General features: G+C 43.1%; 1 protein-coding gene across 2 annotated transcripts in view; it reads left to right on the top strand.

Moving 5' to 3' along the window:
- LGR4 (leucine rich repeat containing G protein-coupled receptor 4) overlaps nucleotides 1-25294 on the top strand; it is a 140612-nt gene that overhangs the window by 47646 nt on the left and 67672 nt on the right. The window contains exons 1-2 of one of the 2 annotated variants that reach the window (XM_075325499.1): nucleotides 7924-8011; nucleotides 10545-10616. In XM_075325499.1, coding sequence (XP_075181614.1) covers nucleotides 10555-10616 — 62 coding nt within the window. In that variant the 5' untranslated portion in view covers nucleotides 7924-8011; nucleotides 10545-10554. Of the gene's footprint in view, nucleotides 1-7923; nucleotides 8012-10544; nucleotides 10617-25294 lie in introns of those variants that run through there. The other variant, XM_075325498.1, reaches the window with a different exon arrangement.

Genomic DNA, 25294 nt, shown 5'->3' with positions numbered 1-25294 from the left:
GCGGGGAAAGCAGGGAATACGAGATTGATTGAACGGCCGGCTTTTTCAAAAGTGGAAAAGCCGCCGGAGTTTAGAGAATAGCCGTGCAGTTCCGCGCCGCACCAGATATTGGGGACCGGTGAGTATGCGAGAGGGGTACTCCATTCAGTCACTCTGGTGATTAGCGGTCACAGGTGAGTCCTTCACGGGTGACCGCTAATCAGGACGTGACACAGAGTCACGGTATGACAATGAAGTCGGGTGAAGTTCACCCCAGTTCATTCTCTACGCGCGACTCTGCTGTCAGCGGGTATGTATCTACGACATTGTGCATCACAAACACGCATAAATTCACACGGACAACACATACACATGTCAGTTATTTCTCTCACGCATAAACTGACAATCAACACGCACACACGGCTAGCATACGGCATTCACACAGATGGCACACTGACACAAAAAAAAGGACACAAATGGAAAACTGACCCGAAAAACGGACGTAACACATGTGCGTGTTTTTTCACGGACGTGTGAAGGGGGCCTAACACTGAGACATAAGGGTAAAGGGGGCAAACAAATCCAGCAGGAGCTGTGACTGTGCTTTTTGTGATAATGTTAAAAATCAGCGTTACTGTACATAAAGGAAGACTATGCAGCAGCAAAATAGCAGAACATTTTAATGAAAACTATTTACAAAGTTGTTTAGAGATAATCGAGGTTTGGCAAGAAAATGTACATACTTGTGAATCCTCAGAGTGCACATGACTTGCTGTCAGGATTCTGCGGTGCCTGGTGCGGCAGTCATGTGCCCATCAGCATGCAATATTCAAAGTTCTGGCCACATTCCAACTAGACGTGTGCGGCCTAGCTCAAATCACTCACATTGAGTGCGGCCATGCACATCTAGTCAGAACATGGCTGGGAGTATGTACAATGCATACTTCCGGTCACCTCACCATAGGCTCCTGACGGCAGGCGATGTGCGCTCCATGAAGAGTCACAAGTCTGCAGTTACATAGGGTGTTGGCAGACTTTCTGACTGCAGACGGCTTGTCTAGGTTTTGGCACACCTGAACACCCCTTTAGTTGTACTCTAAGGGTTAACTCACACTAGCATATACTGTAAATACAATTAGTGCAATGTGAGAAGAAAAGGGCTTGCACTCTGACCCATGTGATTCAATGAGGCAGTGCAGATCTATGATATAACATTATTATTATTATTATTTATTTATTCCATGGTGCTTTAAAAGTGAAAAAGGGTATACATAAAAACTAGTACAACAATCATTAACCGTTCAAAACACAGGTACAGGAGGAGAGAGGACCCTGCCCGCGAGGGCTCAGTCTACAGAGAATGGGTGAGGATACAACAGGTGAGGACAGAGCCGGTTGCGCAGTGGTGTACTGGACTGAGGGCTATTGTAGGTTGTAGGCTTGTTGGAAGAGGTGGGTCTTCAGGTTCCTCTTGAAGCTTTTCATGGTAGGGGAGAGTCTGATATGCTGGTATAAGAGCGTTCCATAGTATGTGGAAGGCACGGGAGAAATCTTGTGTGCGATTGTGGGAAGAGGAGCTAAGAGAGGAGTAGAGAAGGAGATCTTTTGAGGATCTGAGGTTGTGTGCAGGGAGACTAGGTCACAGATGTATGGAGGAGACAGGTTGTGGATGGCTTTGTAGGTCATGGTCAATGTTTTGAACTGGAGTCTTTGGGCGATGGGAAGCCAGTGAAGGGGTTGGCAGAGTGGTGAGGCTGGGGAATAGCGAGGGGAGAGGTGGATTAAGCAGGCTGCAGAGTTTAGGATAGATTGGAGGGGTGCAAGAGTGTTGGAAGGGAGGCCAGAGAGCAAGAGGTTGCAGTAGTCGAGGCGGGATATGATTAGGGCATGCACTAATGTTTTTGCTGATTCTTGGTTAAGGAAGGCACTGATCCGGGAAATATTTTTGAGTTGTAGTCGGCATCAGGTGAAGAGGGCTTGGGTGCCTACTGATCGGACCATATTCCTCGCTCAGTGTTTGGAATTGCAGCTTGATCCTATTCACCTGAATGGGGAGTAGCTGTAAACCAAGATCAGGAGCCCTACTGTTTCTTGGGGAAAAAAATACCAAAAGTTTCTAATTGTGCGTAAAACTTGTTTTAGTGTCGGTCTCTCAGCCATGTAATTGGACAGCGGCACACTACAAATTCTTCACCCAAGTCGTCATTCTTTCATTTTTTTCTCCGGTCTTGTGTATAGATTTACTGTTGGGACACTTCTAGTGTGGATCTTCTCCAGTGTTCCTGCAGGAGACATTTATCTCTGGGGAAGTTGTACAGAATCATTTTGTAATAGTAAAATTCTTGTGGTTTTTTTTTTTTCTGGGGCATTCAGTGTTTTCCTTTTCCCTCTCTTGCTAGTCTAGTAATACAAGTCTTATCTTAAATACCTGACCCCTGAATTCATTATCTCCAACCTCTGCAGAGGCAGAGTGTGGTGTGAATGGGACACATTCACTGTGGGGCTCCCCGGGGTAATGGACCGGGGTGGGGTCCTCCCTTTCACATGAATGGCCATTTAACCCTTGGGTAACTAGACAGGAAACTATGGCAATTATTTGTCCCTTGTGTTGTGTTTTTTTTTTTGTTTGTTTTTCTCTCTGCACTCAAATGTAGAAGTCAAAAATCCATTTAAATGTTAATATTTGCATTCCTTTAGCCACACAATGTATTCTACATGCATCACATCAGATCTGAGGAAGGTCCTGACCCAAAAGTAGTTTTTGAGGTTTTTTTCTTGGTATTAGCTGTATACTTTGTATAAGGTTGTATTATTATCTTTTAGGATGTAAGAGGTTTTGCATTTTCTTGTACATTCATGGTTTAATAAGGCTCGATCAGGTTATGTTTACATTTAAATTTTTAATTGTAATTCTCTTTATTATACAATTCTTATCCATATTCTACTAATCCCTACATGTGCTTTTTTCTTATGTTTATTTTTTATGTTTATTTATTTTTTTATCTCTTCATTTCCTATGAAGTTAAAGGGGTAGTCCAATTCTTGGCTTACCCCTGTCTCAAACAGTACGTGTCCCTCCAGTAAAATAACACAACCCATGCGGGCACCGCTCCAGTAGTATCCGCATTCGCTCTCCCTAGGCTCACATGACATTTGCAAGCCCTGTCTTCGGCAACCGCTCTCCTGGCCTTCTGACATATCAAACATCAGTAGGAAGTGCGTGGCCACAGCTCTGACTGCCTCTAAATGTTTGATTCATCTGAAGACTGGGAGAGTGAAGCCAGCGCTGACTAGGCTCGGGGCTTGCATGACGTAACCATGTCATGTGAGCCTCGGGAGAGTGAATTCTGATACTGCTGGAACAGCACCAGAGGTGTGTTACTCTAATAGCAGAAACCATGCTGACTGAAAAGGGGGTTAAGTTTCAGAGGATTCTCAAATGTGGCATCACAGGAGGTCGGAGCTGCACTCGCTTCTCTCCAGCATATATTGCCCCACCTGGAACAGGACATAGAAGTTGTGAGTGACACCAGTGAGACCCTACTGCTTCTAGGACCACTCTCAAATGAATCATCGCCATGATTGGAGCCATACAAGAACTGAGGGGGGATAACGCATTTTTGCACTTGGCTAGAGAGGGCGAAGTGTAGGGTATTGTGCAATAAAGCTAACTTCAAAATTGGTTAGTGTTTTAAAAATAGATGTGAAAAAGACATTTTAGGTCATGGACCCATCCACTCCCATGTTTCATGAAACAGCCACAATGGTCTGGACATGACCCTGTATTTTGTTTTAAAGCATCAAATGAGCATGTGCAGAGGTCATTGTGAAGGGAGGGTGAGCAGGCCAGCTGTGACATTGCTTATTGTGATTGGTGGATCCTGTTATGTTATATTCCTGCCTCTGATAATAAGAAGCCTGCAAAAACCTGTTCCTAAAGGACAGGAAACTAAGTCTGTGTCTAAAAATAAATTAAATAACTGAATGGACCAGATTATTTTTTTTAAAAAGAATCTGTATTTGCTTTAGAATCCTGAGCGCAGCATTATTTAGTGGCAGAGACTCTGATTCCAGCAATGTATCACTTAGTTTACTGGGTGCAGCGGTTATGCTGTGGATCTAGCGGAGCTTAGAATGCTGAGCTGTGTATCACCCCGCCACATCGCTGATGAGCAGCTTTGTCAATCAGTGGTGGAGGCTAGCTTATACAGAACAGGTTGACTAGGAGGCATGAGACACCTAGTTCTGTACGTATAATCTCCTGCTGATAAAACACTTTTTTTTTTTTTTTTTTTATTGAATCAATAAACACACAGTTCAGTAAGTGACACATTGCTGGAATCAGGGTCTCTGCTCCTGCATTATGCTGCACTCAGATTAGGTGGCAAAATCCTGGTGACAGATTCCCTATCACGGGATGTTTTTGCCACAGTTTCTCATGTAGCAATTTGTGAATAAGTTAATCCCATAGTTATACTGCTGCCAGTTTGCAGGAAACCATCAAAACACAATGGCTGACCAAGTGCAATAAATAGTCCAGACTTGTAAAACATATTTTTAGTCAAAAATAATAGTGCCAAATTTATAGCATATTTTCCATTTTAGGACTATCTATTCCTTGTGCTACTTCAGGCTATTTCCGCTCAGAGCTTGACATTTCCAAAGCGTCATGTCTAATTTAGAAGTGGCAAAGTATTAACTGGCTCGCCTACACGTTGTGCTGTTTTTATAACTTATCTATTCCCGAACTTCTGCGTGTTTTGCTTTTTCCACATTTTTTTTCCTCTTTTATTTCTGAATTGTTGTAACCTCACTTGCATTTTTTTAATGTCAGGTTCTTCTTTTTAGAATTAATTTTCTCAATACTGTGACATTTACTACTAAGTCCTGGCAATGCACCATTTTATTAATTTTACCGGTGGCTCAATAGCTAAGTTCATATCCTAAAAACTCGTTTTGTGAGATACACATGCATAAAGCCCAAGAGAAAAACACAAAGCATAAACCCTATAGTAAGTAAATAGTAGTACATGTCAATAAGATGGTACTTCGTTAATACTGATCAAAAAGTGTAACAGCCATCCCACCGCTACAAGATGTAACCAGTCGGGGCGATCCGAATCTAATAGTGACCTTATCCTGTGTCGTGACATCCATGTGAATAAAGGCAGAGGACGGGGACCAACTGCAGCCACCTGCCTGTGGGACGCTTTATAGATTAAATGCTTCACATAGTGTGGAACCAACCCCCCCCCCCTCAAAAAAAAAATAAAATTGCATTCACCAGCCCAATTATTGTTGGCGAGTGCTGATGGTAGGTAGGCTCTCACACAGAGATCTGTGTCTGTCAGATCCCTCACCGTTACTGGTAGTATATGTAAATAGCAGGTACCCTGGTACTTTTGTTTTGGTAAAGTTGTTGTTAAAGAATAATTAAAAATAAGGTTAAAATACAGCATTCAGTTCGATCACGGACAAATTGTTGGTACCTCCTGTTTAAAGTAAAAAAACACCCGTGGCCACCGCAATAAAATGCAGCTGAAAACCCTACACTTAATACTTTGTAGCACCACTTTTTGAAGTAATTACTGCAAACAAATGATATCCTTGTATCAGTGAGCCTTCTGTACATGGGTATGGTGGCCGACTTTGTGGGGAAGCTGAAGCCACTTCAAAATAGTTCAATTCTTTTCTCTTAGCCACTCTTGGATGTTTATAGCTGTGTTGTGTGTCATTTTCCTGTTGGAGGTCCCATGACCTGCCAGTCAGACCAAGCTTTCTGACATTGGGCAGACCATATTGCTCTAGAATGCTATGATGATGATAGTCTTATATTCTCATTGTACTCCGCACAAATTCAAGGCACCCTGTGCCAGATGCGACAAGGCAGCCGCAAAATCTAACTGGGCCTCCTCCATGTTTCACAGTAGGGACAGTGTTCTTTTATGTGAATGCCTCATTTTTGAATTTCTTAAAATAAAGCTGATGTGACTTGCCAAAATGCTCTTGTTCTGGCTCGTCTGTCCAAAGGACATTCCCTCTGAGCTTTTTGGCTTGGCGATATGCATTTTGGCAAAATCCAGTCTTCCTTTTTTTATGACTTGGTTTCCTCAGTTGCCCAAGACAATAACCGATGCTGTGATCTGACGCTTTTTTTTTTTCTTTTTTTCTTTTTAATACCTTGACCTTTGAATTCACTTTTAATCTGTTTGCAAGTTTTGGGCAATTTCTCTTCATATTGCCTCTTCAATTTGTCATAAATTTCGCCCCTGTGGCCACAGCCATCAAGTTTGGCTACAGTCCCATAAACGTCTAAGTAATATGTGCAACTATAGTAACAGGAACATCAATCTGTTTGGAGATGGTGTTATAGTCTTTACCTTTTTTAAGAAGTTTCTCATTTTCTGTTTTGTCTAAGACAACCCTATCCTTGGCATTCTTTGGTCCATGTTCAACGGGTTATACACCACGATGCCAAACAGCACACTGACTACTTTTCATCATTTTTTTTTTTTTTAAATAGGCAGACTGATTACAAGTTTATGGACACCTGTAATGCTAATTACAGGACACCCTGTAGTTTAACGTGTCCCTATGGTGAAATTATTTTCAATCTTTCAAGGGGTGCCTTTTGTTTTTGTCCAGGCGGTTGTCAATAGGGTGTTGTTTAATTTGTTTAATTTTATTTTTATGTTTCGAGCTACTTCATGACCATTGTAGGTTCTTCTAGTTGTTACACGGAGCTTTGCACAAACTTTGCAGACTGTCATAGGGGAATCGGGCTCTGTTCACTTTGCAGATTCTGACACTCCACCCAATAGTTTTCTCTAGTGTCTGGGATCAACACATGCAGAGACGGGTGTTGACCTGCTGTGTGCTGATTCATAGGCAGGCTAGGGGGGATTAATCTCTGCTAGTCTTCTTCTTTTTGGGCTCCTGTGATCACATGTGGTGGGGAAGCCAATCACATCTGCTCCTGTCTTTATACTTGATGAAACCTTTTGCTCATGCTAGCTATGGGTTATTCTGTGGTGCTCTGCGAGCTTTGATGTCCCAGACTTTCTGGTGAAAGTGTTTGCTTTTGCTTGGAGCAGTTGTGGAGTTTACACTTGTCTTGTTGCTTCCTTCCTGCTCTTGTTTACCTTCTAATCGCTTACTGTCTTATACTTCTGTCTTATACTTCTGTGTGCATGTTGAGTTACAGTATTGGTTTCTTCCGGTCTGTCTATTTTTGTGGTTTTCAACATACTCCTATCCTGTCCCTCCTTGAGGGGGAGAGGAATAAGATCAGAACTGGTCAGGAGCAGGGCTAGGAAGGAGTCTCTGGCCTCTGCACCATAAGGAGTATCCCTGAGGCTAGGGATAGGATAGTCTTCCACCATTAAAAACTGTCACATTTCAATAGGTGGTTTAAAGGATGGTCAGAGTACATAGTGATCATGTTAAATAAACTAATTTTGTAGCGCCCATGAAGAGTTTTACTTTAGGGCCGAAGTATTTTCACATAGCTACCAGTCAGGTTAGGGGGCTCTGCTTTACAAATAGTCAAGTATGCTAGATTATAATGATATCCTATTGCAATGGAGGTGCAGTTTTTCAGAATTATGGTTGTTGCTTTACTGCTACTTTTCTAGGTATAAATCTGTGAATTTATGACTTGATACCTTCTGGATTATACCAACAGTGATTAAATGAGACGTTTCAGTAGGAGGCCATGACCTTCAGTCTGTTTTTCCAATTTTAATGTCACAGTTTGGCTCAAGGACAGATGTTCATGAGAATAGTCAAGGTTGAGCATTCTGAATTTAGCACCATGACCATCACAATGTAACTTTTCTAGGCCACTGATGTCCTGCCTGGTTTCTGGGCAAACAGTAGTCTCGGTATGAGCTTTGCTCTGTATTTGAGGCGTCGCTCCTTTCCCGTGACAAAATCCCTCATAGTAGAAGCTCCGTTCCAGAAATGGCACAGTTGGGCAGAAATCCGGCTGAGAATGGACCACAGCTCCTGGAACTACCGGACAGTTATAGTGGTAACTCTAGGGTAGATAGAGCCTGGAGGGGCACTCTGGTGGGGATATTTGCAAAAAAGGGCAGATTTCTCAGTTTGATAAAGGTGTGTACATTTCTCGTAGAACACATTGTGATTTTCAGAATTACCCTTTAAATGTTTTGCTGGAAATGATCATGAAAGTTCAGACTTGGCACCATTCTGCTGCTTATGTGGAAACCAAAAATACCGACACATTTAGGTTTTCATGGCACTAAATTCAACACGGCAGCCCTATATTTACTTGCGCTGTAAATCATAACTGGATACTAATTTAAGATACAGAACACATGTTTGTCCACAGCTGACCCTTTTCTTAGTTTTGTTTTTTTTTCACGGTCCGTAGATTGCTGACATCCACACTTCGTGGTTTATGGAATGAAAACATATTTTTAAAAATGTTGTGTTGGCAGCTTTTTCATTTTGTCTTTTAAAATGTAGATTCACTTTTTACTAGTTATAAATATTAGAGGAGTTGCAAATAATGCTTTGTGGAGTTGCCATATTGCCACCTGCGATTGTGCCCAGCAAGACGTACGGCTCATCCCGTCTCATCACTAGTCATTTCTGTATAAATTTTATATGCACCTACGTAATTTTGTCTTACTATAATTTTTAAGGAATTGTTTTACGTACGGAAAGAAACGCAAAATAAATGTACAATTTGTTCTTTTTTTTTTTTTTTTCTTTTTTTTTTCCTAATAGAAATTGCTCTACAACCCCTGGCAAAAATTATGGACTCACCAGGCTCTGAGGATGTTCATTCAGTTTTTACTTTTGTTAAAAAAAAACCAAACATATAGATCACAGACATGGCACAAAACTAAAGTCATTTCAAATGGCAACTTTCTGGCTTTAAGAAACACAAAAAAAAAATCATGAAAACATAATGTGCTAGCCAGCCAGTAACTGTTACTATTCAGAACCAAACGGGGAAAAATTATGGAATCACTCAATTCTGAGGTAAAAAATTATGGAATCATGAAAAACAAAAGAACACTCCAATACATCACTAGTATTTTGTTTCACTACCTCTGGCTTTTATAACAGCTTGCAGTCTCTGAGGCATGGACTTAATCAGTGACAAACAGTACTCTTCATCAATCTGGCTCCAACTTTCTCTGATTGCTGTTGCCAGATCAGCTTTGCAGGTTGGAGCCTTATTATGGAACATTTTCTTCAACTTCCACCAAAGATTTTCAATCGGGTTGAAATCTGGACTATTTGCAGGCCATGACATTGACCTTATGGGTCTTCTTTCAAGGAATGTTTCCAGTTTTTGCTCTATGGCAGGATACATTAGCATCTTGATAAATTATTTCATTATCCCCAAACATCCTTTCAATTGATGAACTAAGAAAAGTGTCCAAAATTTCAATGTAAACTTGGGCATTTATTGAAGATTTAATGACCACCATCTCCCCAGTGCCTTTACCTGATATGCAGCCCCATATCCTCAATGACTGTGGAAATTTACATGTTCTCTTCAGGCAGTCATATTTATAAATCTCATTGGAACGACACCAAACTAAAGTTCCAGCATGAACACCTTGCCCAATGCAGATTCACGATTCATCACTGAATATGACTTTCATCCAGCCATCCACAGTCCACGACTGCTTAGGCCTTAGCCCATTGTAACCTTGTTTTTTTTCTGTTTAGGTGTTAATGATAGCTCTTGTTTAGTTTTTCTCTATGTAAATCACATTTCCTTTAGGCGGTTTCATAAAGTTCGGTCACAGACATTGACTGCAGTTTCCTCCCATTCGTTCCTCATTTGTTTTCTTATTGCATTTCCTGTTTTGGAGACATATTGCTTTAAGTTTCCTGTCTTGACGCTTTGATGTCTTCCCTGGTCTACAAGTATGTTTGCTTTTAACAACCTTCCCATGTTGTTTGTATTTGGTCCAGATTTTAGTCACAGCTGACTGTAACAACCAACATCTTTTTCAACATTGCGCTATGAGTTACCCTCTTTTAAGAGTTTGATAATCCTTTCCTTTGTTTCAATTGACATCTCTCGTGTTGGAGCCATGATTCATGTCAGTCCACTTGGTGCAACAGCTCTCCATGGTTTGATCACTCCGTTTTAGATGCAGACTAACGAGCAGATCTTATTTGATGCAGATGTTAGTTTTGGGAATGAAAATTTACAGGGTGATTCTGTTTATTTTTACTTCAGAATTGAGCGATTCCATAATTTTTCCACCTGTTTGGTTTTGAAAAGTAACAATTACTGGCGAACATTGTTTTCATGATTTTTTTTTTTATTGTTTTTTTTAGTGTTTCTTAAAGCCAGAAAGTTGCTATTTGAAATGACTTTACTTTTGTTTTTAAAAAAAAAAAAAAAAAAAAAAAAGCAGATCACAGACATGGCACAAAACTAAACAACTGAATGAATATCCTCAGAGCCATGTGATTCCATAATTTTTTCCAGGGTTTGTATATCCAATGATCAAAATGTTCTAATATTTTGTTCTTATGGATTCTAATTATTATTTTTTGTTTATTTTTAGGGATATCAGCATGAATAACATAACAAAGTTGCCAGAAGGTGCATTTAAAGGCTTACCCTATCTTGTAGAATTGTAAGTATATATATTATTTATTATACAAGAAATATTTAGTTTGAAAATAATTCTGATAAAAGTATGACAGTATATGAAGTGCCTACTGGACTGCTTTCATTACTGTAGGCACTCAGTGTACCATATATATATATAGAGTGGGGAATGAAAGTCAAAGATTTCAGCAATGAAACCCTTAATTATTATTTTTGGCCCACAGTAGTTCTTCTGAGTTGGAGTTTGCACATCAGGTCCTACTGAAACTTGTAGGTTTTTTTTTTTTTTTTTTTTTTTTCTTTTCTAAATATTGACCCTAAAGGCAACAAATTAGAGCATGTGTTTAATTTCTTAAGGCCCCATACACATTGAACCTAGTCAGCTGAACTCGCCAATCTCTGTAGGCTCTGCTGACAATCGTGTATAGGGCCTTTCTACTCGATGTCCATAGATTAAATGGGTGGCACGGTGGCTCAATGGTTAGCACTGCAGCCTTGCAGCGCTGGGTTCCTGGGTACAAATCACACAAAGGACAACATCTGCAAGGAGTTTGTATGTTCTTCCCGTGTTTGTGTGGGTTTCCTCCGGGTACTCCGGTTTCCTCCCACAGTCCAAAGACATACAGATAGGGACTCTAGATTGGCAACACTGTCCCCATTGGGGCTCACAATGTATGTAAAGCGCTGTGGAATTTAATAGCGCTATATAAATGAATAAAATCATTAATTATTATTTTGGGGTAGATGGCATGGTATGGCTTTTTTTCGGACTAGCGGGCCTTTTCTTATCAGAAGTATAAGTCGCTGTCAAACTAGTCTTAAATCGTCTCTCCTAGACAACACAGGAGCATTGGACAGAGTGAGTGCTCCTGTATGAGGAGCCGGGAGAGACTGCTGCTGTCAGGGATAGCCCTACAGCTCCTGTATAAGAGGTGTCGGGAGAGATGGCTGCTATCGGGGATGGTCCTACACCTCCTGTATGAGATGTCGGGAGAGATGGCTGCGGTCAATGGTGGTCCTACAGCTCCGGTATAAGAGGTGTCGGGAGAGATGGCTGCAGTGAATGGTCCTACAGCTCCTGTATAAGGGGAATCGGGAGAGATGGCTGCTGTCAGTGATGGTCCTACAGCTCCTGTATAAGAGGTGTCGGGAGAGATGGCTGCTGTCAGTGATGGTCCTACAGCTCCTGTATAAGAGGTGTCGGGAGAGATGGCTGCAGTGAATGGTCCTACAGCTCCTGTATAAGGGGAATCGGGAGAGATGGCTGCTGTCAGTGATGGTCCTACAGCTCCTGTATAAGAGGTGTCGGGAGAGATGGCTGCAGTGAATGGTCCTACAGCTCCTGTATAAGGGGAATCGGGAGAGATTCCTGCTGTCAGTGATGGTCCTTTAGCTATCTGTGAGGAAACGTTTAAACTTGTTGCTAGAAGTAGCATAGGCAACATTGAGAAATAAAACCCAATCTTTTGCCCTTCCCAAAACTAGAATTAGAAGTCTTTGCTTTCTTTACTATTTGTAGATCTCCTTGGATTCTCAACACTTTTTTTTTATTTATTTTTTTTGCTTGTGTGAGTGGGTAATACAGTTTCTCCATATGTATCTGAAACCGGATGTATTGAGCCATAAAACTTTCTATGTTGGGCCAATTCTTATTGTTTTTTGTATTTTGTCCATGTGTGTTCAAAATGGCGTAAAGTGAAACTAATTGGTGTTTACACGATCTAAGTGGGTGGGAGCTTTGAGATCTGCAGGCTGTGTATATGGAAATGTTTGCAAGACTGCTATTCCAACTGATTCCAATTAGCCCATCCTGTCATTGTGCTCACACCATGAGAATGTTGCTTCATTCTGTCAAAATCCGATGAAAAATTAGCTTCTTCAGTATTTACACAGAGTATAAGGAAGCACGTTCTGGTTTAGTGCCGCACAAATGGCTAAAATGTTGGTTTTCTATTTTCATATCCTTCCAAGGACGAGCGCTTTCTCTGCCGTGGATGATAATCACTGAGGCTGGACTGGCGTGACCTAGTTAGAGCATTTGGAAATATCACAAGTTGTGAGAAATCCACTTTCATGCATAACAAAGGGTGTGACGAGGGTGGAATTTTTAATTAACACCTATTAGCAGAACAAATCTCTGAGCACATTGAGTAGTTGGAGAAAGGAAACAGTACAAGGCATCTTTTCCGATCTTTAAGGGGGTGGTCTAATTTAGACCATCTTAGGGTGGTGTCACACACAGCGACGACAACGACGTCGCTGCTACGTCACCATTTTCTGTGATGTTGCAGCAACGTCCTGTCGCTGTCACTGTGTGTGACATCCAGCAACGACCTGGCCCCTGCTGTGAGGTCGCCGGTCGTTGCTGAATGTCCAGCTTCATTTTTTGGTAGTCGCTCTCCCGCTGTGACGCACACATCGCTGTGTGTGACAGCGAGAGAGCGACGAAATGAAGCGAGCAGCGAGCAGGGAGCAGGAGCCGGCGTCTGGCAGCTGCGGTAAGCTGTAACCAGGGTAAACATCGGGTAACCAAGGGAAGACCTTTCCCTGGTTACCCGATATTTACCTTTGTTACCAGCCTCCGCCGCTCTCGCTGACAGTGCCGGCTCCTGCTCTCTGCACATGTAGCTGCAGTACACATCGGGTAATTAACCCAATGTGTACTGTAGCTAGGAGTGCAGGGAGCCAGCGCTAAGCGCGGCTCCCTGCTCTCTGCACATGTAGCACAGCAACGCGTGTCGTTATGATCGCTGCTGCTTCTGCTGTTTGACAGCTAAGCAGCGATCATAACAGCGACTTACAAGATCGCTGTTGCGTCATAGAAAATGGTGACGTAACAGCGACGTCGTTGTCACTGTCGCTATGTGTGAACCCAGCTTTGTACTGTACACCCCATTAGTTAGTTATCACCTTTTTAAAGAGAACCTGTCGACTTAGGCGAACTGCAGGCAGCATGAATCATAAAGTATATTTGTTTCTGAAACATTCTGGCATTTCAGAGGAGATAAACTTTACAGATCCCCAGCCGGCTCCTCCCAGCGCTGCTGCATGTGATTGACATGTCCCTATGTACACATGATGGAGAGACCTGTCAATCACCACCAGCAGTGCTGGGGGGGCGCAACGGGAAAGACTGCTCCTGGCTATGGTCACTAGCCGGCTAAAATCTATTCTCTGAAACATTCAAGCAATCATGCAGCTAGGATCGGATTCATATTGCCCACAGTTTAGGCAACATGAATGAGGCGACAGGTTCTCTTTTAAGTAAATTGTTTTTCTATATGCCAAGTCCGTTGGAAAAAACAAACTGTGCTCTACTACCCCTCCCTGGGTCCAGCAAGCTCAGACACTGCTTTTTTATTCTCTGTTTGTCTGCAGTGGTAGGGTTGCAAAACATTGCTGCAGGCAGTCTGTAATCTCAGCAGCTCTGCCCGTGTAGACAGTATGAGCTGCTCAGTTATTGAGCTCAGTGATTGGCTGCAGCGGTGATGTCCCATTAATATCACTGTAGCCAAACAGACCAAAGCGGTGTCAGACTTCTCTGTGTGTGTCTTTTTAAGAATGAACTATGCATGTAGGGACTAACATGCTTTAAAAAAAACTTCCATGTGTTTATCTTGATAAATAATACTTTCTATGCTTTGGTGAGTGCAGTAACTTCTTTTTAGGTTTCAGTCATAGGCGAGGCAAATTTGCTGGGATCAGTCCCTGTCACTCAAATTGAGGCATGATTCTTTTTTTAACTTGGTGATGCCCCCAGTATTGTAATTGATTACACCACAGGTCCTTAAACATCACTTCTCTGCTGAGCGCCGCCCATTAAGGTCACATGATCGAGGCCTCGCACAGGTCCTGCACAACCATTTCTCTTCTGATTACCACAGGTCCTTCATCATCAGTTCTCTGCTGAGCTCTGTCCATTTAAGGTCACATGATTGTGACATCAGCACAGGACCTTCACCACCACTTCTACAATCCTGATCCCTAATGCCGCCCATTTAGGTAGCCCGATCATGACCTGTGCTGTGGTCACAATGTTGTAACCGTAATGGGCGGTGCTCAGCAGAGGAGTGATGTAGAAGGACCTGTGGTGTAATCAATTACAATTCTGAGGGGGTGTCACGAAGTTAAAAAAAAAAATACCTGAACTTGGGCTCAGTCACTGGCACTAATCATAAGCTTCACCCCTATGACTGAAAACTAAGGTATTTACTGCATTCAACTAAGGATATAAAGTGTGTTTTTTTTTTTTTGTTTTTTTTTTTTAAGATGAGTATATGGAATTTTATTATTTTTTTTAACCATATTAGTGATGCACATTGCACCATTTAAAACACATCGGAGGCGGTTTAATATCAAAAAACAACATCACAGATTCCCTTTTTAAGTGAAAGAATTTCTTATTTCTTGGGCGTATTGAAGAGTGGTTACATTGCCTCCAGCTCAGGAGGACCTTCATTACACCAATAACTCATTTTAGTTGGCACTATGTAATGCTTAGTTTCTCCTGTGGTGGCGCTACAGGGAAATGTAAGCACTAAGTGCAAGACTTTGAAAAGGTACAGCTCATTGTTAGAGATCTTAGAGGACACACCGGACAATCATTTCTGGTTAGACACGAAAAACAAGATCACTCAAGTGAACTACACATCTGAGTTTGCATTTGTGACTATTTTTCCCTCTGTTCATATTGAGTCTATTTTTCTTGGTGACCATCTAAGCCACCCAATTTAGACTTGTTCACTTTATGGGATTTAAAGGGTCTCTAAAATTTTAACTCCACTGCATGATTTATATGAAATTTGAGCCACTTTGTAAATATTATCATCTCTAAATCCTGGTTACAATCAGTATATTCATATCTGTGTTTATCGCTGGGAGATTTCAGCTCTGAAGCCTGTACGAGCGCTGGACAGGCTGGATAATGATGAATACCATGCATTACTCCTCTTCGGTGGATTCACCCTGTTGTATGATTTGGAAAGTTAAAGTCTGAAGCAGTAGTTAGATTTGGAGCTAAAGTATCGCTCAGCCATTGGGCCTTTTAATGGCTGACGCGAATATGACTCCTATTTTTTTTTCGTTTACATCCTATAAAAAGTAGTCTATATTCAGGCACAGAACACCAGCTCGTCCTGTCACTTTAATAGCAGTGCTTACCACTCATCCTGTTCTATCTCCTCTCGGCAGGGTGTGGATATGAAATGTGGCCAAACACAAAAAGTGGCTTTTCTTTGCTTGCCACCCACCTCCCTTCACCATCCTACTCGTGGCCGAGCGTGTGCCTCCTGTATGCCACGCACCACTCCCGGTGGTCCCAGTGTCTTGGCTGATGCAGCCTTACAGACATCTGTAAATTGCTTCCAGATGAGTCTCGGCAGACAATAGAGAAATGTTAAAAGCTTTGTTTAGATTGCAACATGCAGCTATTTAATGGACTTTTGGCAGGTTATTGATTCGGCACGTACTTACTGCTTTTATCTTTAGTAACGCTGATAATCTGGTAGGTTTGGGACCTAAGATGAGCTGGTAACTCTGATGTCTACCGTTACAGGTCCTCTTCAGCTGATCTTAAAAAGCATTCACCCCCCCCACAGTGTTAGGGGTGCTTCACACACAGTGAGATCGCTACTGAGATCGCTGCTGAGTCACGTTTTTTGTGACGCAGCAGTGACCTCATTAGCGATCTCGTTGTGTGTGACACTGAGCAGTGATCTGGCCCCTGCTGTGAGATCGCTGCTCGTTACACACAGTGCTGGTTCGTTTTTTTATTGTTGCTCTCCCGCTGATAAGCACACATCGCTGTGTGTGACAGCGAGAGAGCAACAATCCTGAATGTGCAGGGAGCAGGAGCCGGCATCTGACAGCCTGCGGTAAGCTGTAACCAAGGTGAACATCCGGTAACCAAGGTGGTTACCCGATATTTACCTTCGTTACCAGCCTCCGCAGCGCTCACGCTGCCAGTGCCGGCTCCTGCTCCCTGCACACGCTAAGCTAAGCAGTGTGCGCTGGTAACTAAGGTAAACATCGGGTAACCATACCCGATGTTTACCTTAGTTACCAGTGTCCGCAGCTTCCAGACGCCGGCTCCGTGCAAGCGCAGCGTCGCTTGCACGTCGCTGGGGGCTGGTCGCTGGTGAGATCTGCCTGTTTGACAGCTCACCAGCCACCATGTAGCGACGTAGCAGCGATCCTGACCAGGTCGGATCGCTGGTGGGATCGCTGCTGCGTCGCTAAAGTGTGACTGTACCCTTAGTGCCCCCAAGGTTAAAGGATTATTTTAATCCCATAGAATAGGTGATACATTACTGATCGGTGGGGGTCTGTCCGAGAATGGGACTGTGAAATGGCCGAAAACAGTACGGAGATAGCCGAATACAGCACTCTGTTATTTCCGGCTGTGCTAAATTTGAGTAACCCTCTAAATAATATTTAGCTCTGCAAAAAAATAAATGTCATTTAAAAGGAGTTGTTCCAAATCTGCAACCCCACCCTATAGGCCTTGTATGTCGGCAGCCAGGTGACCGAAAAACAGGATGTCGCGGGCGGGGAAGGACGCCACTGCACTGCGCTCGCTAACGCTCGGGTCCGGCGCTGCTGCGATGGCTGCTCGGTGGCTCGAGCAGTGGGCCGGATCCAGGGACTCGAGCGGCGCTCCTCGCCCGTGAGTGAAAGGGGGGTAGTTTGGTTTGGGGATTTGGTCCGTGACGCCACCCACGGGTTGTGGTGAGGTTGGGCACCACCGCTGTTGGTGACGGGGATCCCGGGAGCGATGGCAGGGAGCAGCTGGGATGTTGTTTTCCCCCTCCATGGGTAGGGGTTGGTGGTCCTGGGGCCCGGTGAGATGACAGGGAGGCAGGGTTGGATGGGTGCAGGGTCGCTTGGACTGCGCTGCGCGGTGCCAGATGGCACGGTAGTATTCACTCAGCCACAAAGGTACGCAAAGTCTCTGGTAAACCAAACGGCTGGATGGACGGGTCCCGCAGCCGGCTGCTGTAGTCTCTCCTGGACGGTTAGTGGTGGCTGCCTTTCCCTGCACCTTTGTGTATGTTCGGTCCCAATGGATTCCCACCGGTAACCCGCTCCCCAGCGTGTATATGTGCCGGAGGAGCCCTTTTGCCCGCAGGCTCTGGCCCTTGGAACTCTAGCTGTGGCGGTAGCTGTATTTCCTTCTGTTGGTTGGATGGTTGCCTTCAATCGGGTCTTGGCTGTTAGGAAACCCCTGGGGTTCTGGTCACTGACTGATTTGACCTCTAATGGCGACTCCAAGCCTGGTTGGGGTCCGTAGGCCCTGCCTGAGTGTGCTGGCTTCACTTCGCTCCCCGGTTTGGTACCGGTGGGCCACCGCCCGTCCCCGGTCCTACGGTTCTGCGTTGATCTGCCTCTCCTGCAGACGGCCACTACTGTCTGCCAACCTTGCTCTTGGTGCCTGGGCCACACACCGGGACACGGTCAGTTTGCTCCTCTCCTACCACTTCCCTAACTGTTCTCTACTCCTCACTCACTGATCTGACTTTTCCCCCTCCAGGACTGTGAACTCCTCAGTGGGTGGGGCCAACCACCTGGCTCCACCCCACCTGGTGTGGACATCAGCCCCTGGAGGGAGGCAACAAGGATTTTATGTCTGGCTGATGTGCCTGTCTCAGGGTGGGGGTGTATGTTGTAGTACGTGTGATGACCTGGCTAGTCCAGGGCGCCACAATGGCACCTGTCCTGCCAAAGACCTGGTGTGCTGGAATCAGAGGGGTTCCTGGGGGTTTGGATATATAATTTGCTGGTAGATTTTTTTTTTTTTTTTTTTTTTTTTTGTCTGACAACCCCTTTAAGTAATCAAAAGTGGAGAATATCCTGCTCGGATCACTTAATTATATGTTTTATAGTTCTGTTCTAGAAGTTATTAGCCTTTCAGGTTACATTCCACCTTCCCATGTGAAGTATGACATTTCTGCCTCTATTTCTGGGTTACATTTTTTTGTAACGTCACTAGATCTTACTGTGTTGGATATAAACTTATTAAACATTCAGCACCTAGGGTGACTAAACCATGATTGGAAATATTCACCCTGAATGCACTATGAAGACATTGAGGAACCCTAAGATTGAAATGCTGAAAAGCTTGATAGAAAAGTTGGACCTGAAGTATATTTGGAGTTTGTAGATGTTTATAAATCCTAATCTCCAGACAGGGAAGGTGTTCATTCAGAGCGGTCAGGTTCTCTCAACCTACAGGTGCTCTGGTGGTGCCTGCAATGTTTGCCTTTAGTTTCGCAATATGTGCACAGCTATTTCTGCCCTACATCAGTACAAGTGTGTACTTATTACATGCTCCTACGCTTTACACCTTCAACCTGTGTTCTCTCTGAACACTAAACTGATCTGTACTCCATACCTACCAGGTGCCTACATGTCATGTCCTCCTAATGCTTTCCATCTTGGAGCACAAAACAAGGTGGGGCGCCTTAGAAAGGATTACCACATAGAAAACAGGTTCAGCATTGCTTTAGCGGTGTCATTTGAAAGTTTGAAACTGCACCTCTACCATGGACTGTGTAAATTTAATGTGTAACTATCATTTAGTATTTTTATTTTTTTTTTATTACCCTTTCCAATGTGCTATAAATATTGTACAGTACAGCAGGGCTCAGCAGTCGGAAGCTCTCTGCACCTCACTGAGACTATTCTGTGGATCCACCGGAAAGGAGGTGTGGAGGGCTTTTGCCTGCTGAGCCCTGATGTTCTGTACAATCCCTGGAGCAATCTGTGGGGGAGGTTCAGGACCTGAATGCCTTCTGATCTACATCACATTGAAGGGATTATCAAATGTGTATGTACAGTTGAAACTATTAGTTTACATACACTATCTAAAAAGACACATGCAGGGTTTTTCTCACTATCTGACATTAAGGCTATGTGCGCACTAAAGTGATTTTTCTCAAGAAAATTTCTTGAGAAACTTCTGGGAGTTGAAGATTACCGCATCTGCGGTAAAAAAACGCACCAAAACCGCGGGAAAAACGCATGCGTTTTTGCAGCAGGTTGGTCCTTGCAGTTTTTTGTAAATCATGTTGAAAAAGAGAGTCATTTCCTTCTGATATAGATAGAGAAATAGATAAATGATGGATGGATGGATGGATGGATGGATGGATGGAATCCTAGATAGATGGATGGAATCCATGGATGGATGGAATCCATGGATGGAATCCATGGATGGATGGAATCCATGGATGGATGGAATCCATAGATGGATGGATGGATGGATGGAATCCATAGATGGATGGATGGATGGAATCCATGGATGGATGGATGGAATCCATGGATGGATGGATGGAATCCATGGATGGATGGATGGAATCCATGGATGGATGGAATCCATGGATGGATGGAATCCATAGATGGATGGATGGATGGAATCCATGGATGGATGGATGGAATCCATGGATGGATGGATGGAATCCATGGATGGATGGATGGAATCCATGGATGGATGGATGGAATCCATGGATGGATGGATGGAATCCATGGATGGATGGAATCCATGGATGGATGGATGGATGGAATCCATAGATGGATGGATGGATGGATGGAATCCATAGATGGATGGATGGATGGATGGAATCCATAGATGGATGGATGGATGGATGGAATCCATAGATGGGTGGATGGATGGATGGAATCCATAGATGGGTGGATGGATGGATGGAATCCATAGATGGGTGGCTGGATGGATGGAATCCATAGATGGATGGATGGATGGATGGATGGATGGATGGAATCCATAGATGGATGGATGGATGGAATCCATAGATGGATGGATGGATGGATGGAATCCATAGATGGATGGATGGATGGATGGAATCCATAGATGGATGGATGGATGGATGGAATCCATAGATGGATGGATGGATGGATGGAATCCATAGATGGGTGGATGGATGGATGGAATCCATAGATGGGTGGATGGATGGATGGAATCCATAGATGGGTGGATGGATGGATGGAATCCATAGATGGGTGGCTGGATGGATGGAATCCATAGATGGGTGGCTGGATGGATGGAATCCATAGATGGGTGGCTGGATGGATGGAATCCATAGATGGGTGGCTGGATGGATGGAATCCATAGATGGGTGGCTGGATGGATGGAATCCATAGATGGGTGGCTGGATGGATGGAATCCATAGATGGGTGGCTGGATGGATGGAATCCATAGATGGGTGGCTGGATGGATGGAATCCATAGATGGGTGGCTGGATGGATGGAATCCATAGATGGGTGGCTGGATGGATGGAATCCATAGATGGGTGGCTGGATGGATGGAATCCATAGATGGGTGGCTGGATGGATGGAATCCATAGATGGGTGGCTGGATGGATGGAATCCATAGATGGGTGGCTGGATGGATGGAATCCATAGATGGGTGGCTGGATGGATGGAATCCATAGATGGGTGGCTGGATGGATGGAATCCATAGATGGATGGAATCATAGATGGATGGATAGGACAGATCAATCAATATAGTCCCTGTGAGGACACTGAATTTCTCCCGAGCGGTAGTGTGTTCACATTACCGGCCGTGGGAAATGACCTGTAATTACCTTTGCAGGCTCGTTACGAGGCTGCATTCTGTACAGTGTCAGTCGCAGCTGGATGCAAGCGTCGTGGGACCTGTGTGGAGAGCTGTGTGTTTGGGGGGGATTAATAAAGGGGTGTAAGAGGGTCTTTTTGTCCTTTATTTAAAATAAAGGATGTGTGTGTGTGTGTGTGTGTGTGTGTGTTCTATGTCTGTGATGTGTGTGTTTACTCTCTGCATGGCTTCCTCTTCCTGTCATAATGACATCACTTCCCTGCAAAACGGGCAGTGATTAACATTACCGCAGGTAAATCGCGGCTATACCGATGGTATACCGCACATAATTTGCTACCTGCGGTGTATACCCACGGTATTTCGTGATTACATTACAGTGAATGGAGTGAAATACCGCAGGTACCTGTGGAAAAGAAGTGACATGCACATTTTCTCAAGAAATTTTGCAGAAAGAATTTTCTTGAGAAAAAAAAAAACTGTGTGCGCACAGCTATCTTTTTTCCCATAGGTTTTGCTGGGAAATGTGCAGAAAGATTACAAACATTTCTCAAGAAATTTCTGCAGCAAAACCGCGGGTAAAAACGCAGTGTGCACACAGGGCCTAAATCTTAATAAACCTTTTGTCAATTAGAAACTAAAATTATTTATATTTGCCCAATGCCATAATAAAGAGAGAGAGAGAGAGAGAGATTATTAGTATTTTGTACCATTACCCTTAAACTGTATGCCTTGGGTCAAACATTTTGGATATCCTTCCACAAGCTTCTCACAATAGTTGGTAGTAACTTGGGCCCATCTTTCCTGACAGAACTGGTGTAATTGAGCCATGTCTGTAGGTCGCTTTAATCACGCCGGCCTTTTTTCAGCTTTGCCCAAACATTTTCAGTAGGGTTGAGATCAGGGCTTTGTGATGGCTGCTCCAAAAGTTGACTTTGTTATTCTTAACCCACTTTGTAACCAGTATGGCAGTATGCTTCAGGTCATTGTCCATTTGGAAGACTCCTTTCCGTCCAAGCTTTAAATTCTAGTTTGATGCCTTAAGATGTTGCTTCATTATTGCAACATAATCTTCTTTCCTCATGATGCCATCTATTTTGTGACGTGCACCAGTCCCTCCTGCAGCAAAACAACCCCACAACATGATGCTGCCACCCCGTGTTTCACAGTTGGGCTGGTGTTTTTACTTTTAGGCTTCTTAGCTTCTCCTGTTTTCCTCCAAACATAACAATGGTCATTATGGCCGAACACTTGAATTTTAGTTTCGCCAGAACACGAGACATGTCTCCAAAAATTAAGTTTTTGTCCTGTGTGCATTTGCAAGTATTAATCTGGCTTTTTTTAATCTTTCTTTTGGAGTAATGGTTTTTTCCTGGCAGAGTGGCTTTTCAGCCCATGTTGATACAGTACTCGTTTCATTGTGGATAATGACACAATCTTGCCAGCTTCCGCCAGCATCTTCATAAGGTCTTTTGCTTTTGTTCTTGGGTTGATATGCACATGCCTGACCAAAGCACATTCATCTGTTGTAGTACACCGAACCTGTCTCCTTCCTGAGCAGTATGATGGCTGGACATTCAAATCTTGTTTGTACTTGCGTATAATTGTTTGTACAGATGAACGAGGCACCTTCAGGTATCTGAAAATTACACCCAAGTATGAACCAGACTTGTGTAAGTCCACTATTCTCTTCCTGAGATCTTAGCTGAATTCTTTTGACTTTCCCATGATCCTACACAAAGGAGTGTGTTTCAGGTGTACATTGAAATACTTCCATAGGTGTCTAATTCAAGATGTTGCCAATAAACCAATCAGAAGCTTCCAAAGACATGACATCATCATCATGGGCTGCCCCATATTGTTTAAAGGCATAGTGGTCTTAGGCTATATGTCCACGAGAGAATGTAGCTGCGGATTTTTCTGCATCCAAATCCGCAGCTTTCCTGCAAAATCCGCACCTTTTCAAAGGTGCGGATTTGATGCGGATTTTGGTACGGATTTTGGTACGGTTTTTTTTCCCCAATTTTTAAAGCCAAAATCAGGATGAAAATCCGCAACAATAATTGACATGTTGCAGATTTTTCCGGATCAAAATCTGCACGAAATCCGCTGCGGAAAAATCCGCAGCATGGGCACAGCATTTCCAAAATGCCATAGAAATGGCTGGGAAGTGCCTGAGCTGCAGATTTTCGGGAAATCCGCGGCAAAATCCGCGCATTTTCCGCAGCGTGGGCACCATAGCCTTAGTGTTTGTAAACATTTGACTTTGCAGAAAGTAATAAATTCCTTAAAAAATTCTCATTATTCTTGCATTTGGCAAATATAAATAATTTTGGTTCCTAATTGACCTAAAATGGGAAAGGTTTATCCTGATTTCATGTCAGATAGTGAGAAAAACATGCAGATGTGTCTTTTTAGATAATGTATGTAAACTTCTAGTTTCAACTGTACGTACATGCCCTGCCTTTTTTTTATTTCATGTTCATTCTTCATCTGTTTTCATTGTAAGCCAGTTATTAAACCTCCCTAGCTTTTTAAGGACACTTGTAAAATGCAGAGTTACAAATACAACGCATGTCTTGAACCTAGAACATCAGTGCACCAATGGAATGATTCTTCTAAAGATAGTGAAAAATGCTGAACTGGCGTACTGGCCTAGTATGAATATGTTGCCTATGACTATTAATAGTATGGTTGCCTGCATTTAACAGTTGGTGTCGACTGCAAAAAAGAAATTGCCACAATTTTTGCCCAGTGGCCCTGGCAACATAATCTTTGGAGTCTCTTTCAAGACCTGTTAAACACTTCTTCTGCCACCCCATGATTTGACTTGCATTTGCATCAATTTATTGCAACTGGTGACCGGTGAATGCTAAAATATTCGGGTTCACATTATTCTTCTTGAATATTTTGTGCCATTGGTGTCTTCATTACGAATAAAAAATCTAATGCAAGTCAATGGGACGCACAAATAATTTTTCTGCTGTACCCTCCCAGAATGTCTGGCAGGGCTGTAAAAATGCTGCAATGGATGGAAAAGTGGTGAACTGAATGTGAACAGCATGAACAGCACCTGGATGCAACTCTGAAACAAAGGTAGCTTCTGGGAACAATGTTGTCAAAGCATTACGCCACTTTGACGTGCGGTCCCTCGCCTATTTGGATTACAGGACAGTTAAAGTAGACCGTTGGGGGTTGCAGCAGACTCCCCAAATTTCAGGTAGATCCTTATGGTGCTGTAAGTTTGATTTTGTGAATCTGCAGGAGGATTTCGGTTGTCAATCTAAACTGTAGACTGTTTAAACACAAATATGGTAGATCCATCTGATGGAACCATATATCTACATCATGCTCCAACGCTTTGCTCAATCTGCACCTATGTTTTGTCATAATAACTTCAGCTGTATTTTGCCGCAAAACTGGATCCGTCATAAATGCGTTTCAGTTCCATTCATTTACAATGGATTTGCGGCAAGATGCGGTCACATGCAGTTGTGTATGCCGCACGCAACTGCATTTCACCGCATCTTGCCGCGATTCCACTTTAAATGAATGGAACCGAAATGCATTTATGATGGATCCGGTTTTGCGGCAAAATATCGCTGATGTAAGCGCCGCCTAACGTGTTGCTTTATGGATACATTTTAAAAATCCATTGATCCATGGCCTCCACGTTTAGACGCTCCTAATATCTTCACTATTTCATTTTGTGATTGTCATTGGACCTATGGAGGTTTTTTTATTTACTTTTTGTAATTGTTTTTGCTGCTTTACCCATTATACATCTAATGACTGGAGCTTGTCTCTTCTGCAGCTGAAAAATGTTGTTAGATTTTTCTTCCCGAAACATAAAACCCCAGCTACAGTTTTGCTAATCCCTGTTCGTAGTTCAGCAAATTACTCAGCTGGGTATCTGCAAAATTGTATTGACACCTAAGTGTTTTATTACAGCAGTTTCCACACAGAGTAATATATGTGACGAGTGTCCTGGTATGAAGGAAGAGTTTAGGTTACTAATTGTTTTTATGCTCTTTTTTTTTTTTTTTTTTTTTTTTTTAAATTTTGTCAGTGATTTTGAATTGTAATTTAAGTGCTATGTCCACATTTTGTATTTTTTTTGT

The sequence above is a fragment of the Anomaloglossus baeobatrachus genome, chromosome 10, assembly GCF_048569485.1.
Source record: "Anomaloglossus baeobatrachus isolate aAnoBae1 chromosome 10, aAnoBae1.hap1, whole genome shotgun sequence".
Classification (NCBI taxonomy): domain Eukaryota; kingdom Metazoa; phylum Chordata; class Amphibia; order Anura; family Aromobatidae; genus Anomaloglossus; species Anomaloglossus baeobatrachus.
Note: the sequence above shows the minus strand (reverse complement) of the source record. Positions and strands in the feature narration are given on the sequence as shown.